This window comes from Microtus pennsylvanicus, chromosome 12 (genome assembly GCF_037038515.1).
Source record: "Microtus pennsylvanicus isolate mMicPen1 chromosome 12, mMicPen1.hap1, whole genome shotgun sequence".
In the NCBI taxonomy this organism is placed as follows: Eukaryota; Metazoa; Chordata; class Mammalia; order Rodentia; family Cricetidae; genus Microtus; species Microtus pennsylvanicus.
The window spans coordinates 57,576,770-57,594,126 of record NC_134590.1 but is presented as its reverse complement, the minus strand read 5'-3'; the positions used below and the strand labels follow the sequence as shown (position 1 = coordinate 57,594,126).

The 17,357-nt window shown below is 43.9% G+C and overlaps 1 protein-coding gene across 2 annotated transcripts in view; it reads right to left on the bottom strand.

Moving 5' to 3' along the window:
• Positions 1-4,542: 4,542 nt before the first annotated feature.
• Hs3st1 (heparan sulfate-glucosamine 3-sulfotransferase 1) overlaps positions 4,543-17,357 on the bottom strand; it is a 29,512-nt gene continuing 16,697 nt past the window's right edge. For both annotated transcript variants that reach the window (XM_075943690.1, XM_075943691.1), the window contains exon 2: positions 4,543-5,918. In XM_075943690.1, coding sequence (XP_075799805.1) covers positions 4,877-5,812 — 936 coding nt within the window. In that variant the 5' untranslated portion in view covers positions 5,813-5,918 and the 3' untranslated portion in view covers positions 4,543-4,876. The remainder of the gene's footprint in view (positions 5,919-17,357) is intronic.

Here is a 17,357-nt window from a genome sequence, read left to right as displayed (position 1 = left end):
TATTATATACATGGAATAAGACATGAATACACATCTAACCATCTGAGTGTCCTAGAAGCAAAAGTTGAGCTGGGATTCATTTACTGAGGATGTGGTGGCAAACGCAATGAACACAATGACAGGAGGAGAAAAGTATGAGGAGAAACATACAGGCACTTTTTTTAGGAGTTCGGATCTAGGCTAATTTCAGGAGGAGCCATGATCAGACATTGTACTGTGAAGTCACCTGTGCAGAGGCAAGGAAACTGAGCCATTCCCCATCACCCCCCAGCTCACTCTCCTCCACAACACACCAGTCAAACATTAGTGACTTGCTCCCAGCAAGAGGGGGTATAGCCATCTCTAGGTAACATGACTTTGGCTAAAACTTCAAGAATGCATTCGTGTATAGTTGTTAATAGTCTGCCTTTGTGGGAGATGGAAGATGGAGACAAATTGGAAAACAGGAATTGCCTGGGCCACTAACAGCAATGCCTATAGTCATGTAGCTAGGAAGTGGATGAATGAACAAAGACAGTGAGGTTCTGCTGACCACTTTAAATCAGTGCCTGTCTGTCTCTTAAACCCCTTAGCCTTGTTCCCCGTTAAGCCATACGTGTGCACCAGCTTGATGGGCTTGGCAATTCATCTCATTGATTTTTCCCCCAAACTGAGTGAAGCATTAGCCCATTTTCACCAAAAAAGAAATTAAGGTTCTGAGAATTTGAGCTGAAGGTCACATGGCCCAAAATGAATCTACATCCAGGTCTCCTGACTATAATTGCTTCTTCTTTCTTTTTACCTAACTGTAGAATTTGAGGAAAATGGAGCTCTTTTGGCCCCAGTGTGACCTGAAGATTCAACGCTACTTCTGCCCTTTATCTCATGCTCAGTGATTTATTTTTTCCTTTTAATTTCTGTTGGCTGCAACACACCTTAAGACATCCTTCATGTGTGGTTCTATGAAAGGTGACTTTCCAGTGTTCTCCTGTGTCCAACCTCATGCCCTATAACTTCTGTGTTAGATGTCGTCATCTTGACAGGTGTCTGTGTATTACTTCTTCCCTTTACTCACCACGAGTTGGATGGAAATTGATTAGATTTAGGACACTATAAAAAACATGCAAATGAACTAAAAACTTTCTCTTTCATCACAGGAAAGCCCTTTAATCTCTGATCTTGAATTTCTTCTTTATGAAACTAGGGCACTATTTCCTATCTCTCAGAGTTTGCATGTAGGTTAGAAGCAATTTATTTAAGATACCAAGCACATAGTAGGTATGATGGTTATTCTTATGTAATCAATAAACCTATATAGGAGTCAAAGGCATATGGGGGGGGCTGTGAGGTGTTCAGCACCTCCATCTTGGAAACTAGCTTCAGTGGCTATAAGTGGCTGATATGTCTTGGTTGTTTAATGTGTTTGATCCAAGCTACCCACTTGTTAGACAGGACTTTTCCTGTGCTTTTCCCACCTCCTTTCCCTTCCCCATCACTACTTTCTGATTCAAGAGATGTCCTTATGTGGGATTTTTCCCTTTGGTAACATCAATGGCTTTCATTTTCTGGCTCAAGGGCAATTCTTCCACAAAGCCTTCCTACAAAAGGGCAGGGTCTTTGTGATCCTTGAATTAAGTGGCTTTGCCACAGCTCTAATGCAAACTTTAGGTAATATTTTTTCTTCCTTCTAAAAAAGAATGAAGGAAAGGATTGAAAATCAGGAAAATCTCATATCTCATTCCTCATTCATTCTTTTCATGTGGGCTAGCAGATTACTTCTATGGATGTGGCTGAGTTGATGCCAAACTTATTGTCCTGTCCCATCTGTACACAACTCAGGACCCTTTCTCTTGCCTTCTTAACACTTTGGTTCTTATTAAAACCCCATACAGTCAATGACTATTATTTCCGCTGGATTTTATTTTTATACTTTTAAAGAATTAACACCACACTTGCTACATAATAGAACTAAGAAAAAGGTCATTCTAATAAATATAATGACCTTTGTCCCACATCTCTAAGCAACAGACATGATGGACACTGGCCTATTCTACCCCCCATGTCTCTTCTCCTGAGAATAGAAAGAACAAGGGAGCCTGAGCTCGGACACCTATCATAGTTTTTCCTAAACTAACCAATTTCCAGGCTACTGATATCAACAGGATTTTAACACTGCGTGATTCCTGAAGGAAGGAATATGGATGCTATTCTTACTCTGGAATAACAAAGAACTTGTGAATCCAACTCCACAGGTGATGCTTGACTCCACAGATCTCAGCTGCTTCTCTGGAACTCTCAGGTGACCATGACCTGGCTGGAGCAGGAACCTACAACTCCCATCAGGATACTGTCTTTGTTAATAGGATTGGCATGCAATACAGTTAAGAGGAACCAAATACCATTTGACTCCTGCCTCACTGCATTTTGCTCTGACAGGAATGGCCACGGGTCCATTGCATCATCCTCTGAAGGCTTGAATGATACCTGGAGCAAAGTAGGAAGTGATGTTTCCTTGCTCCTTAGAATGTACTGATAACCCACTGGGGCCCTGGTATCTTCCCTGGTGATATACAGGAATATGATTCCCTAAGTCAATATTTTGTGCCCCAGCAAAGCAATGAAAAGAATTTACATTTACTAATATCTTACAGTGTGTCACCCCACGTCATCAGCTATGCTAGTTCTAACAGCTGAAACTTAGCCCTGGTACCAGTTCCAACTTTCTGCATTCCTAACCAGCACCCCTGTGTGTAGCAGACCAGGCTCCAATCATAGCATCTCCACCCAGGCATCTTCTTGGGCACTAGGGATTCCCACTGGAGTCTCCTTTCATTCACAACATTGCCGGGCAGCTTTGGAAACTTAATTTAACCTTTGTGGGTGCTCTCATTCTTCAGGTTAAATGGCATAAAATCCCAAGGATACGCTGCAGAGGGAAGCACCCTGCACAAAGTTTACAGAGATCGGCTATAAATACTCTTTCTGAGGAGGCAATGGTTGAATGACAACCCTAATGGGTCCCGAAGAGGAGAGCATCCTCTGTGCTGATAGAGCCTAGTCAGGAATGGGGTGTGGGCCAGACAACGGTCGGGTCAGGTTGGGACCACTAGCACACCCAACGTGACTCATTTCCCTCAGAAGACTGCTGAGAAATATTTTGCTTCCCCCTTTCTCTTCCTCTAGCTCAAACACTGCTCTTAGGGCGGAAGACTTTTGGCACCAGGAAAGACATGTCAGGTCAAGTCAGAAAAACATTTCCTCTGAGTTTGAGCTATGTCTTTAGAGTTCAGAAAGAGCCGGGTAGAAGTAAATAAATGAGAACCAGGTTGCTCGTGCATTGGCTACAACTGGGCTCGGAACCTGACAGTATGACCTTCAGCAAGTCCCCGGGCTTGTGGGTTTATTCTCTAGTCTTTAAATTTGCCAGAATAACCCCTTCATCTTGAGTTTGCTTGGAGGAAGTTTCAGAGAGCATTAGATAGAGAATACAATCAATAGTGGTTTCATACTGGTGGTGAGTATGCCCTCCTACTGTAATGACCACATGCGACTTTCTTATGGAAAGGGTCCAATTTGTTTAATTTAAAGGCTGATTGACAGGTATGCACAAGAAATGCATGGCAATCCAGAGGCTTAGAACCGGCTGTTGTGAGCAGCTTCTGCTAAAAGGCTGTTCTGGGGAGAAGTGAAACTCTTACTGAAGTGTGCAGATGCACAGGCTTTCTGCTGTGACTTTTCCATGTTTTAATTTCAGCCCTTGGGAGTTTCAATTTTCTTACCTACCCAGGTCTTTAAAGTTGGAACTGAATTTGAAGCATAAATGTTTATATGTCTTTAAGTATAAAATAGAAGATCATAGGTGCATATTGATCCTCCAGGAAACAAATGCCAGGCAGAGTGAGCAGAGGCTAGCCCTTACTCTGCTTCTCCTGCAAGCTATGGAATGGACGGACGCACACCAAGAGACTTTGCCTGTTTCCTTCTATTAAGCAGATCTTCAGAAACCAATGGCTCCAAAAGGCAAAGTGTATAGCCCCAAGATCATCATGAAATCCAAGGGTGTTATCTTGCTTATTAGGGGTTTTACCCATTGCTGAGATCAGAGGTATACATAGATATCCTCCGAGACGAAATTGGATCTTCAGGAATTTCTTTGCAGTTATCAACTGTGTTTCTGTCCTCAGTACCATCTTATGCACTTGAAACTCATATGAGCTAAATCTACATGCAAGCTGCAGAGGTTAGATCCATATAAAGGCTGCAGGGGTTAGACCCATATGCAGGCTACAGAGGCTAGGCCCACACGCAGGCTACAGGGGTTAGACCAACATGAGGGCCGCAGGTGTTAGACCCATATGCAGGCTGACCTGAGAACGGATATAACTGTCACTTCCAAAAATAAGAGACTCTCCGTGAAGAGGAAATTTAAAGTGATCTGATGACCACAGTGAGACATTAAAAATTAAAAGAACAAATTCAGAACGCAGAGAAATCTATACTACAAATAAAAAAAATTAAACAGAAAAATATAGATTTGACAAGAAGGGTGCAAACAGACAGCTATTTGGATTGGAGGCAAGTTAATTATATTTAAAAAAAAAAAAAGACGTCTCCAGAAATTTTTTTCAGTGCAATAGTTAAGTTCCTTCATATTATAGAGACATATACACAATGTTAACAACCATGTAAAACAATACAAAACGCCCTCCATTTAACAAGTAGAAAAATATAACTACTATATATGGCAACTGTGAATCTAATACTGTACAGAAGTCCTTTGTGGGTTTTACAAATAAATTATAGCTTAAACGCCTTTTTAAAATCCTTTCCCCACCCTGCCCTCAGATGTACACCAGAAGTTACAACAGGGAAAGTCCCGAGCCTAACTGATGGCAAATCAATGCCAGTCGAATGTCCTTCCCACGAGCTCGAAGAATTTCTTATTTGGCTCGTGAAAATATTCGTGCAGTTTATCGAGCAATTTGGGATCCACTTGGGGGTGCGCCCGACCTTTGGACTCGTGTAAGCAGCGGTCCTTGCCGCTGTCCCTCAGGCAGTAGAAGCCCTTGGTTTTGTTAAAGTAGAAGTTCGAGGCGTTGATCTGCGGCGACAGCTTCAGGAACCTTTCGACCTTCTGGATCTCAGGGAAAGGGTCTCTGATGAGGCGGTCGCCATCCACAATGTGGATGTGGCCCAGTGGGAAGAAACGCAGCCAATTCAGCATGTGTGCATGGTACAGGCTGCGGTTGAGAGCCTTGTAGTCCAAGTTGAGCCGGCCGTCCCTCACCAGGAGGTCTTCGATGGGCGGGTAGGGCTTGCGCTTCTGAAGGTGGTTGTACAACACCTGGGTGTAGTCAGACAGCACGCGCTCTGAAGGGTCCCTCAGGATGAGCAGCAGGCGGATGGCGGGGTTCATACTATGGATTCTCTCAGGCACTTTGGGCGAAGTGAAGTAGGCGGGTGTCTTCTCCACGGTGAGCTGGTTCGGGGAGGAGAAGGGCATCTGGGTTAGGTACCAGCCCAGGCCTTGACTGTAATGCTCCTCCCAGTCAAAGAAATGGACCTCATTCTCAGCCGCCGCCACATCTGGATGCAGGCTGAGCATCTCCAACAGTGCTCGGGTGCCACCCTTGCGCACCCCAATGATGATGGTCTGTGGTAGCTGCTGTGTGGAACCATTGGTCGCTGCACCTTCTTGGATGTCCTCCTGGAGGGTACCCACCTTCCGCAGAAGCTCCTGCTGTCTGGGCCCAGGACCGGGAACTGCCGGATGGGAAGGCACAAGCTGGGGCTGGGCCACCAGCAGCACCGCGCCCAGGAGCAGCAAGGTCATGCTGTACACCTTGGGAACTTCACTGAGCCACAGACCCCTGGATCATGAAGTGGCGATAGGGATGATTCCTGATTACTGAAACATGAGTGTCTCCAGGTGCCAGTTACTAGGGAGGAAAGGAAGAAGCTATTAACTCCAAGCAAACATGGAAATAATCCAACGAACATCTATAGTCGTGAGCCCTGCCCTCATCTCTCCCAAATTCTGCCTTTATTCTATAAAGTAGGAGTGGCAGACATCTTCTGTAAAGGGCTAGAGAGTAAATATTTTAAGATTTGTGGGACACACGGTTTCCATGGCAACTCCAATTCCAACTGCTTTTATATATCTGAAGAAGCCAGAGACAATAGACAGAGCGGGGGTGTGTCTGTGTTTCAATAAAACTTTGTTTATGGACACAAAAGTTTGAGTGCCAAATAATTCTCAAGTGGTATTAAATAATACTGTTCAATTTAAAATTTCTATCAGTTTTAAGCATGTGTCTTTGCACATGAGTGTAGGTGGCAGCAGAGGCAAAAGGCCTACGATTCCCTCCAGGTTGGAGTTATAGGCAATTGTGAGCAGTTGTGTCAGGAAGTGAACTTGGGTCCTTTGCAAGAGCTTTTATGTGCTCTTAGCCGCAGGGCTGTCTTTCTAAATCTCTTCAATATTAATTGTTATTCTTGAAATAATCCTTATGTTTAGTGGGACAGTTGTACAAAAAGGGGATTTCCCTATTAGCCATAGTTTATAAATTCCTGGTACAAAGAAAAGGACTAGGAACATCCTTTAGACTCTAGAAAGTATCTAAGAAATATCTTCTTTGTGTCAGCCTCTGGCAGAAATGCAGGTGCTAGAGACACAGGTGGGCTTCTGCACCCCGTGTCTCCCACCAGGGGTTTCTATTTCAGTGGGGTAGATATGTCTTTGTGGAGGAGGAAATGAATATTCTAATGCTTTACCCAGCATCAGATTTTGGTTGCTGCCTCATCCTGGGCACTATGCTACAAGAGCTTTGGGTTTAACCAAAGGTGTCCAGACAGATATGACAATATGCTGAGCCCATATCTGAAGCTACACCCTTGCAATAAGAACAGGTCTGGTCAGCTACAGGTCTGAGTGGGAGGAAGAACATCCTCCTTGGTTCACGAGCAAGAACCAATGGCTATGGTTCGGTCCCTGGGTTTGGGGTGGTTCATTGAATTTGGCCAAGGTGGTTGTGTGTACACTAATTGCAGGCAGTAGGCAGTCAGGTGACTGGAACAGGTTGAGTGGTATGTTAGCACCAAATTATATGGAGAGAATTTTACTCATTTGCTAGACAACTGGAAAGTCTCCATAACAGAAGAAGACACTGAGGTGTGCCTAATGGGATTAAAAAGGTGACATCATGACAAGAGCACATAGATTTCTTGGGCATGCAGTGTTATACTTATAAAGTGGCTCATAGCTGGCAGAGTTCGTTGTCACCACAACCACACAGTATGGTGTAGGAGATCAGGGCTACTATCATGAGTTTATTGTTGACGGTCTTATGTAAGGACATAAAAAGTCATAATTCACTTCAAAACTCAGGACCCAAATCAAAAGGTCTAAATGAAGACCTTTATGCTTACAGACTTTCTCCCTCCTCTTATCTGAACTGTGTCACCTGTTGGGATAAAGTCCTTCCAGGGCATTAACTGCTAGCTTAGATGCGGGCACTCACACAGATGACAAGCATAGGTACTGCTCTGAAGAGCAGACGCATAAGGACCTGTGTTTTCCATTCTCCCTTAAAAAAGTAGTGGCCCTGATTATGATTTGCTTTGGTCATCCCCAAAGGGTTGGAAAAGTCCAAACATGGAGACTGTAGGGCTTTTACACTCAGTGAGAAACTCAGTGAGATGTTTCTTCTTCTTTTAATCAAGCTTATTATTTAATTGCTAGAGTACGTGGACAAAGGGCAAATCCAAGACTCCCAATTTTGTGGCTACACTAAGTTCTCCTATTTCCCCCAGACACGAGGCTATGTAGGCTGAAAAGTATATGTCCAAAACATGAGCCCAGAACTGGAAGATGGCTCAGCAATGAAAAGAACTTGCTGTTCTTCCAGAAGATCCAGTTTCCTCCCCAGCACCCACACAGTGTCTCACTACTGTGACTCCACTTCCAGGAGACGTGATCCCTTCTGACCTCCACAGTCACTAGACACAGATGAGGTGTACATGTATAACTGAAGATAAAATATTCATACACATGAAATAAAACTATAATAATAATAATTAATAGTAAGTAAAAAACAAAAAGCAAAGCAAAAATCTTGAGCCCTGAATCAGACAGAAGCCTTTAGAGAGAGCCAAACACACAGAAAAAAATGGACTTATGGACCATATAACATTACGAGGAGGAACTTGAGATCGGAAAGGAAGCCCTTGGGGGAAAGGTGCTCATGGCGCTGTGACTACATCGTGTGGAATGGGTTGGGTTTGCAAAGGGAGTGACCTCAGTGATCGAACTTCTTTGCTCAATGAAAGGATTCAGATTTTACTTCCTTCTCCACTGTTTAAATAGGTGAAGGCAATGAGCCATTTGTACCTGCCTTTTATGCCTTTAAGGGTGGAGTGCACAGAAGGTCATGCTGAAACCTGGGTGGCACTAACTCTGCCAGGCTGGAGTGCCTCGCCGTGTAGCGGCACTATTGTCTTGTTCTTGGAGTTCTCTGCCTTTGGACTCAGGACTCAGGAACAACCAATCCCCCACAGCATTCACCACTCACGTGACAAACATCGAGCCTACAACTAACAGCTGTATTATCTGTCTGTCCGTTCTTTCTCCGCTTTAACTTGAAGCAATTGGGTCAGTACAGAATACACCTGAGACTTCATCCTAACTGGGAATTACGAGCAGACAGCAGAGAAGATACTAAATATAGTTTGTCTGGAATGCTAAGAGTGAGAAAAATAGTCCAATTGGTTATCCAGTACCAGATGGTCAGCCCTGAAAACAAACATACAAGTAACATTACAGACACTGAGCAGGAGATATGTGTGTGTGTATCCTGTTTGGGTATATCTACATGTAAACATGTGAATGCAACAACAATTAATAAAAACAAGTCATTAATTTGAAAGAGAGCATGAAGGGGTATACAGAAGGTTTTGGAGGAAGAAAATGGAAAGGAGAAACGATGTAATTATATTACAATATAAGAAATAAAAGAAAAATTTTAAACTGGACAGTTAGTAATTTAAAAGTTCCTTGTTTGTTTCTCTTCCATACTTTCTAAAATGCCTTGTACTGTGCCTATGCCTTTTTTATTCTAAAAATATTGGCATTATATTGGTAAAACTGACTACCCCCCACATTATATGTAATACATATGTATACACACATATGTACAAATATATAGAGTACATATATTTATAGCTACCTATGTGTTATACAAATGCCATGGATGTATCTAAGATGTGTACATATGTATTTATGCATGATGTACATGTAAATGTATAGAATAGACACATTACTATATTAACACATTTCTGTATATAATATATATGCATACAGCAGACTTATGTTTCTTGTGTTTTGATAATTCACGCTCCTGGTGATACAACCAGAATTACTTGATCTTTTACTCAAAGGAAAAAAAAAACATCTCCAAGCTCTCATGAACCTGCGAATAGTCTCTGGGGCATCCTGACCTTGACAATGGGCTTTCAAACAACAAAGAAAACAGCCCTTTAGTTTACCTAATTTCACATACTAGAGATCCCAAGATAACTTGACCACAGCCACATGGAAACTCTGGGCCTGGAACTTTTGGCCCCTGAATTCCAGTCTAGTGGCCTGGGTGCTATCATATAACTGTCTCCCAAACAGGTGATCCTGATATATAACAATGATAGTGTTGGGGGCATTATAAAAGAAAGACTCAACGTAATACACTCAGCTATGACAATCCCTCAGCTCCCAGTTCTAGAAGTCAAATGCACAGAGTACATTTGGCATGGCATTAAATGCATATATTGCTTTAGGAAGTAGTTGGGACACAATATCTGTAGTCTGTGGAGCCAGAAGTTCTTTCTCTAGCTTTTAGTTAAGTCAAAGTGACTTAGTCTCTCTGCCTCCGTCTGATCAACTGTGAAATAAGAGTGTTTCAGTCAACCCCAAATGATTGCTTTGAAACGTGAATGAAGACGTGTGTACCAGAATTACCTAACAGAAATGGACCTCGTTTGTACTTTAAATTTTCCTAGAAACCAAATGAGAGATAAGCATTTTATAAAACTCAGTGTATTAACAATGTCATTGTTCCAGAATAAAATCACTTTCTAAAATTAATGAGCAATTTTTCACTGGGTCTTGATGATCCAATGTGTGTCTCTGACAACAGCAGTCCACTCCAGGGCACTGAGACCGGTAAGGACGGAAAGCTGGGAAAGCTGTAGTTCTTCACCTGACACTTTCATAGAGAGGCCCCCTCCCAACTCACAGGGAAGGAAAAGGACAAGGAAGGCAAGCCTGAATTTGCCGGTGACATAAATACATTCATATTTTATCTGTTCATAATTTCATTATTCTCCCACAGGAAATAAACCTGGCGACCTTGGACACAGAATGCTATCTGAAAGCTTGGAGCTGCCAAGGGCACAGACAGAGACTACTCCACACCACTGGACCTGAGGCCAGGCACCCCTGCCAGAACAATGACAGCTGCTCCAGCTTCCCTTGGCAATAGGCTTTGGGCTGGCAGCTTTACACATAGGTCTGCAGGCCTGACAATGAGCCCCCAAACAACTAGTGTTGGTATTGGAAAACTGGACACAAAGGAATGAGGGGTCTGTCAGGAAAGGGTGAGCCGAGCTAGCCGCCAAAGGGAATCTGGGAAAAGCTGACCCAGGGTCTTGCTGTACCTCTCACTCCTTCACAGTGCCTGGGATTACGGTGGGTGCTGGGAATCAAAGCTGGGTCCTTCAGGAAGAGCAGGAAGTGCCCTTAACCACCAAGACATCATCTCTCCAGCTTTTTTGTTGGATTCTTAACCAAAACTTATGTATCTAACAAGTCTTTGGTTTTAAGGCCAATTTTTATATCTCAAATGGAGGACAATATTTCTGTGAAGACTTGAACTGGCTAGGCTGACAAAATGAATCCTCATCTTTTATAGATGGGTTCTAAGACTAAGAGAGAAGTCATCCATCTTCCTGCTTCTTCAACCAAAGAGACTGTTTCCTATGTGCTAGGGTGACACATTAAGAACCAGAAGGAGAAGGCTGCAGATGTCCTAGGTCCCTGCTTGACAATGTCAAAAATCAGGAATGGAAAACAAAGTGCCCATAGACTCTCCCACAGGGTAGCCTTCAATGTGTTTTGAATTCAGTCCATACTGTGCATGCTGGGAGGTTCTTAGTGTGGGGCCTGCAGGCCTCTCTTTCTTTAGCCAAGAGCTGGCCACTCTGGCTTCTCTATTCTTCATAGTCCAGCAAGTGCATCCCAGCTTTGGACTTGGCATTCTCAGCTCCCCGTTTTCAGAATGCTGTGCCCCAGGCTTTGTGAAACTGTCTCTTTCTTGCCATTCAGGTTTTATTTCAAATGTCAGCTTTCCATCAACTGTTTTCACATCATCCCATTTTAAAGTCCCCGTCCATTGTTCCAAATCACCTTTGCATCCACCTCTCCTCCCAGTCATGCAGAACACTGAGTCTCCTGGCAGTGTCTTATCTTCCTGAGATGCCCATTCCAGGGTATGTCATGATTCCTGGAACATTGTAGGCGCAGAGATCTATTTCCTCCAAACTTGTCAAACGCAGGGGCCAGTAAGGCCAATGGCTATGTTACTGAGAACAGATTTTAATTCAGCAAACAGGGAAGCATAGCAGTCTATGTGCTGAAAAGACTGCCAAAATGCAACATCTATTCTGTTCCAAGAGAGTCAAGAAGCCAGATGTTGAAAGGGGGCTTCCTATTGCTCGGTGATTGGACAAGATCACCCAGGAGTCTAGAAAACATCTTAATTAAAAAGGAGGGGCAGCTATGAAATAACCCTTCAAAAATATTTCAATTTTCTCCATAAGTCTCCTTATTACATAATTCACATTATGACTCAGACTCCAAATGTAATTAACTTTAATATACCCTCACAGTCCCCCTAGTCTGATTGTGAACGTATTCATATGAGAGGAAATAAGCAGGCTAGCTCATGAGAAAAACAGTGGTGTCCATGTACCTCTGTCTTCAAGATACTATCGTAGTCTCTCCACCTGACAGGAGAATGCACAGCTGACCCAAGAAAAGAAGTTCAAAGGAAGGGACTTTGAAATTTAGCGAAAGAGATGGAAAGGAAGAGGTTGGTTGTTTGCTGAGCCACCACTGTGTGCCAGACAGTAAGCACCCAAGCAAAGATTTTCCCTGAGACCTGCGACACCGCCAGCAACATTATTCACATTTTATTTCATATGTTTAAGCAATGAAAAGGTAGTTCAGAATGGTGAAAATGCACTGAAGCCCTGGCAATCAGACATTTAGCTAGAAGAACCCAAATGGGAATTCCTACAGCTAAATGATACCACGTAAGTACATCACCTAGTAAGGACTCAGTGTACCGCCCCTCTCTGCTCTACAGGAAACTATACGAAACCACAGCTGTTGGGGGGTGCTGTGTCGGGAGAGTGGGCCTGGAGACAGGAGCATCAAGATGAACATGTGAGAGAAGCCAGTTTGCTGGGAAGGGCTGGGAATGCTTCCTGACCTGGCAGAGATGAAATAAACAGAACATATCTGAGATAAGCGGAGATTCATGGGCATGACTGAGGCAGGTACTACTGAACAGACTGATAAGCAGTCGGGAGCCTCTTGTCCCACATTCGATTCTTTGTCCTTTGACCTGGAAAGCTTCATGCCTATATAGATCTACGAAATGGGTCTAAGCCTACGGCACATGTGGGCAATCCAGTATAAAACATTACTCATACTAAACATGCACCGCAGTGAGGGGCTAGCACACTCAACAAACAGCAGTGTTTTGCTTTTCTCCCCATGGCAGTTATGGAAACACACTAATGTTCAACAGCCTCATCAAGGCCACAAAACCATGAAGCGTCAAACGTCAATGCCAGGGTCCTTCTCCAGGACCCTCACTTTGCCGTCCCCCACACTGGACAGGAAACTTCTCTGTGGACGCAACAAGTGCAATCCAGGCAGAGGTGAAAAAAGCGAGAGACGATGGCAGGAGGCCCCGGTTCTAATAAACTGCTGTGCAAAAACTGCTTCGTTCCAGTCTCCCATGGTGATGAGCGATTTAATTTTCTGGAATGTACTGAAACCTGAGTAGGGACAGTTTGAGCAACAGAACTGTCATTTTGTTTTTTATGCAACTAAACTGGGCAATCGAAAGCATCAGGTTATTTGTTCATCCTGAAGAGTCAAAAAACGTCTTCACTTTCATCTCTGTGCAGTGATTTAAGAGTCTGCTGCCGTGGTGTCGCATTTCCATCCTTGGCAGGGCATCGCGGAAGGCAAGGCATAGGAAACAGATTCAGTCTGTGCCTGTCAGTCTGCGAAAGGACATGGGTATTTCAAGACCTCCATAAATATTTATTTTCTTGAAATTGCCTATACATGACACTTGTCAGCCAACGTTGACGTTCGGCTTTGTTTGGAGTTATGATAATTGCCGTGCGGTAGGATGGACGGGGAAGGGTGCAGGGTAGGAAGACCAAAGGGCAGCTCACGTAATGTTAATAAGTGTTCTCGGAGCACATTTGCTGTCTGAAGAAAACAAGTAAAAGTGGGCCCAAGTTCCCTTCAAAGTGATTCATATTCTTGGGATGCTGTCCCTCCAAGCTTTCCGAGTTCCCTGGAGTCCTCCACAATGCTGATAGGTTCTAAATCCACAAAAGGTTACCTGTATAAGGAACACTGCCGGATGGGATTAAATTGCAGGGGAGGAGAGGTGCTGTATCTTGGCAAGGACAGGAAGACAGCATGTACCCTTTCAGGATCGTGGAATCCTATCTTCCCTACAGGGTAGCTGGAAGTCAAGCGACACAACAGTGTCCTCCCTCCAAATACAAGATTCAACCTAATGATCCTGAGGAAGGGTTGGAAGCTTCTTTACCCAGCAGACCAGGCTATATCACAATCTGAAGAATTACAGCTATCCAAGCAGGAGTCTACACCCCTACCATTTGGAGTCTACTTAGAGAGGAAAATGGCACTCCAAAGGTTGGGGGAGAGGTGTGATTCTCTGCATCCCTCAGTTTTCAGGGGCTCTGGCCTCCTGACCAGCCCATGGAATGGGCCTGCAACCTCCGTGCCCACAACCCCACTCAGTGTTTTAGCCCAGGGAAGAGCTGTGCTTTGTTTCCCATTTGTTTTTCTCTGGTGGACATAGCTTGCTTTAAACCCAGGATTAAGAACAATCCTGGTGGACAACAAAAAGAAAAACCAGTCTGGCCACAGAGGCGGAGCTATTCAAGGAAGACGATAACAAGAATTTGGAATTAACAGAGGATTTCCAAGCAAAGCCCAGGTTTCTATCTCAGCTCTGTAATTTAAAACCTGCAGGACAGCCCTGAAACTCTTAAGAGTTTTGACCCTGTATTTTTCTTGTAAGGATTAAATAAAATAGTACATATGGAGCACTTAGGACACTGTTTTATGACGTAGTTCATGTGGCAACGCTTCAAGCCATGGCGGCTAATTTTATCCCTAAAAATGCTGCACGGTATAAATAGGATCTAGGGAGGATAATTAGTCAAATGCATTTGTTCATGAGCCAAACTGCTGCAGTGACTCAACCAGACAGAAGCTAAAGAGAGAAAGGACAGCGGCACACGGACAGCATCAGGCTCTCTGTCTGAGGACAGCACAGAGTAGGGCCTTTGTAAGAGCCCCACCTTCCCAGACAAAGCGGAACAGCAGGTGCAAGTAACTGCAGCCCCAGAGAAGGGAAGGAGGCAGTGCTCCTTCTCAATGTGCTTCGTGTGCCGTTGTTGGGCACAGAAGGCAGCAATGACCTAAATAAATCCTTCATTACACACAGAAACACAGTGGCGCAGGCAGCACACGGTGGAGCTCTGTGTAGGAGGGAGGACAGGGCCTCTTGCATTACTCTGTGGCTGAGTGGGAATAGAGACCTGCCAGTAGACTGTGTGCTGGAGCCGGGTGTTGTAGACTCTTCTGCGCATGGCTGTAGTCCTGCTCTAGCTGAGACTCAACCTCTGACACGTGCACTCTCAGCTGCAGGAGCCTTCCTGGGTAGGACAGAGTCATCCATCATGCCACAAGTGGCAAGCACTCACCAGTTCTTTTTTCCATTTTTCCAGAAATGCAAAGATACAAGAGATAGAAGAGGTACAAAGGCCATGTGCCAAAATCTTTAGCTGTCGTATTTGGGGACCATTTCACAGAAGGATAAACTTACGTAAGCAAAGAGCAAGAACCACGAAGACATGCACAAGGCTGCTACACAGAGGAGGGTGGCATGGAATCCTGACTCCATACTTATGTACACAAACTCCTCTTTGGATCTGAGCTTTAGGCAGGGGAGACCGGAACAATTTGCAGTTGTAAACAAATGTATGTAAATCAAAGCAACGCAAAGCAAATTCTTCCTTTTATACAAAACTCGGGAGAGGATTTGCTCATTTCTTAGGTCACTTTAAAGAAACCAACAACCGTGTATTTTCGACATCTATACTTGAAACACTGACGCCCAATACGATTGTATTTGCAAGTCACTTCTTTGAGAAGTGATTTAGATGAGGTCATGCAGCTGGGGTCTTGATTTGAAAGGACAGGTATCCTTCTAAGAAAAGGAAATGAAATGAGTTCTTTACATGTCCAATGCATGGGAAAACAAGGAAGAAGGAAGCTGTCTGTAGGGCAGGAAGAAAAGCACATAAAGAAATGAGTTTCTCCACACCTTGCTCTTGAGATCTCTTTCTTTAGGACTGTGAGCAATGAATGCCTGCCTTTTGAGCACCTATCCCTAGCATCTGCGTAGAATAGCTTCAGTAGCACAAAGTCCTCAGGGACAGAACAGCAGAACTAAGCTTTTTTCTGGAAGCCTTTCTGCTGTGTAAGCACAGGACTACCTGCTGGACCTAGGCAGGTGACATCATGTAGCAAGTCAGTTGTCTGTTAAAGGTTGTGGCAAGTAAGCTGGGCACATGATTGACAGCTGAGTAGCTACTGTCCACTCTGGCAGATGCCATTCAAGTCCAAGGACTAGAATGGTCTAATAGTCCAGTTTTTCTAGACTCGACTACAGACAGTAATGTGAGAAATATTGGTTTTTATTGATGTAATACATGAATAATTGTTGCTAAATAAGGAGAAGGTAAGAAAACAAAGATGGAGAGAAAACCAAACCTGTGATTTCTGATTGGCTAAGATCTCCAGTTCTCCTGCAGGTGAGCACCCACTGTTCCCCAGTGGCTTCTGAAAAATTTCTGTTCTTACATAGAATTCTAGAGATACATAAACAATCTATGTTTTGTATTTGAAGAGCTCTTTTGTGGAAGACATACAAAAAGGAAACTAGTTGCAAAGTTTTTGAGTGAACATGAAGAGAGACTCATGTAAATAAGAGGCTTAGATGGTAGAGAATTGGAGAGAAGCAGGCTGTACCTAAAAAGAGGCCACAGGGGAGGCGATACCTGGGCACAATCATGTAGAAGACGGGGTTCCTTAAAAGGGCATTCGTTTTAGGTTTTTTTGGAAGCAGGAAACGAGGGTATGTGTGTGCACCCTCTAACCTAGCATTTGCTGTGGGGCTCACACGCTGTTGGTGACTGTTGACAGAGATGAAATTTCAGGAGCCTGGGGACTCCATGGTGTAGAAGCCCAACAGAAGATGGAACACAACATTCTGAGTCTGACTTCCTGCAAGACTATTTCATTGGATAGATTCTGTCTTGAGGGAAATTGCTGGAAATTTCCACTCAGAGATTTTTCTTTTATTGTGTCTTTGGATTATCACAGACATGGAAAAACAAGCATTTAGGCCAGTCATGGTGACATAAATCTGGAATCCTAATGCTTAGGAAGCCAAGGCAGAACGATTCCTCTCACAATGAGATCCTCTCTCAAAAACAAAGTAAAATGATAACCTAGCAATTTGTACACAGGCCCCTGCACTGACAGGGGAGCTAGTTGCTCTGACACAGCCCTGCAACATTTATGTTGAATAATACAGCTTATGGGACATCCCACCTGAGCAGCAAGGTGCGCCACAGAGGGTTTGTCGTTTCCGTGGTGACCTCACACCTGACTTGCAGGTGCAGCAGAGAGCTGCCCAACATCCAAAGAGAAGATGGTACCAAACATTGCTGGCTCAGGCACAACTCCAAACTTAAAACGAAAATACAGTTTCTGCGGAATGTATATCACTTTAACACCAGAGTAAAGTTGAAAAGTCCTATGTTAATATCACATCTTATCTGTACTGCCTAGCCCCATGAATGCATCAAAGAGAGAACAATGCCACAGACACAACCGCAGGCTGGGGAGATTCTCTGTGTATGCAAGTAGACCTTAGTCTGAATCCCTGGAACCCTTGTAAAGCTCCTTGTGGTGACAT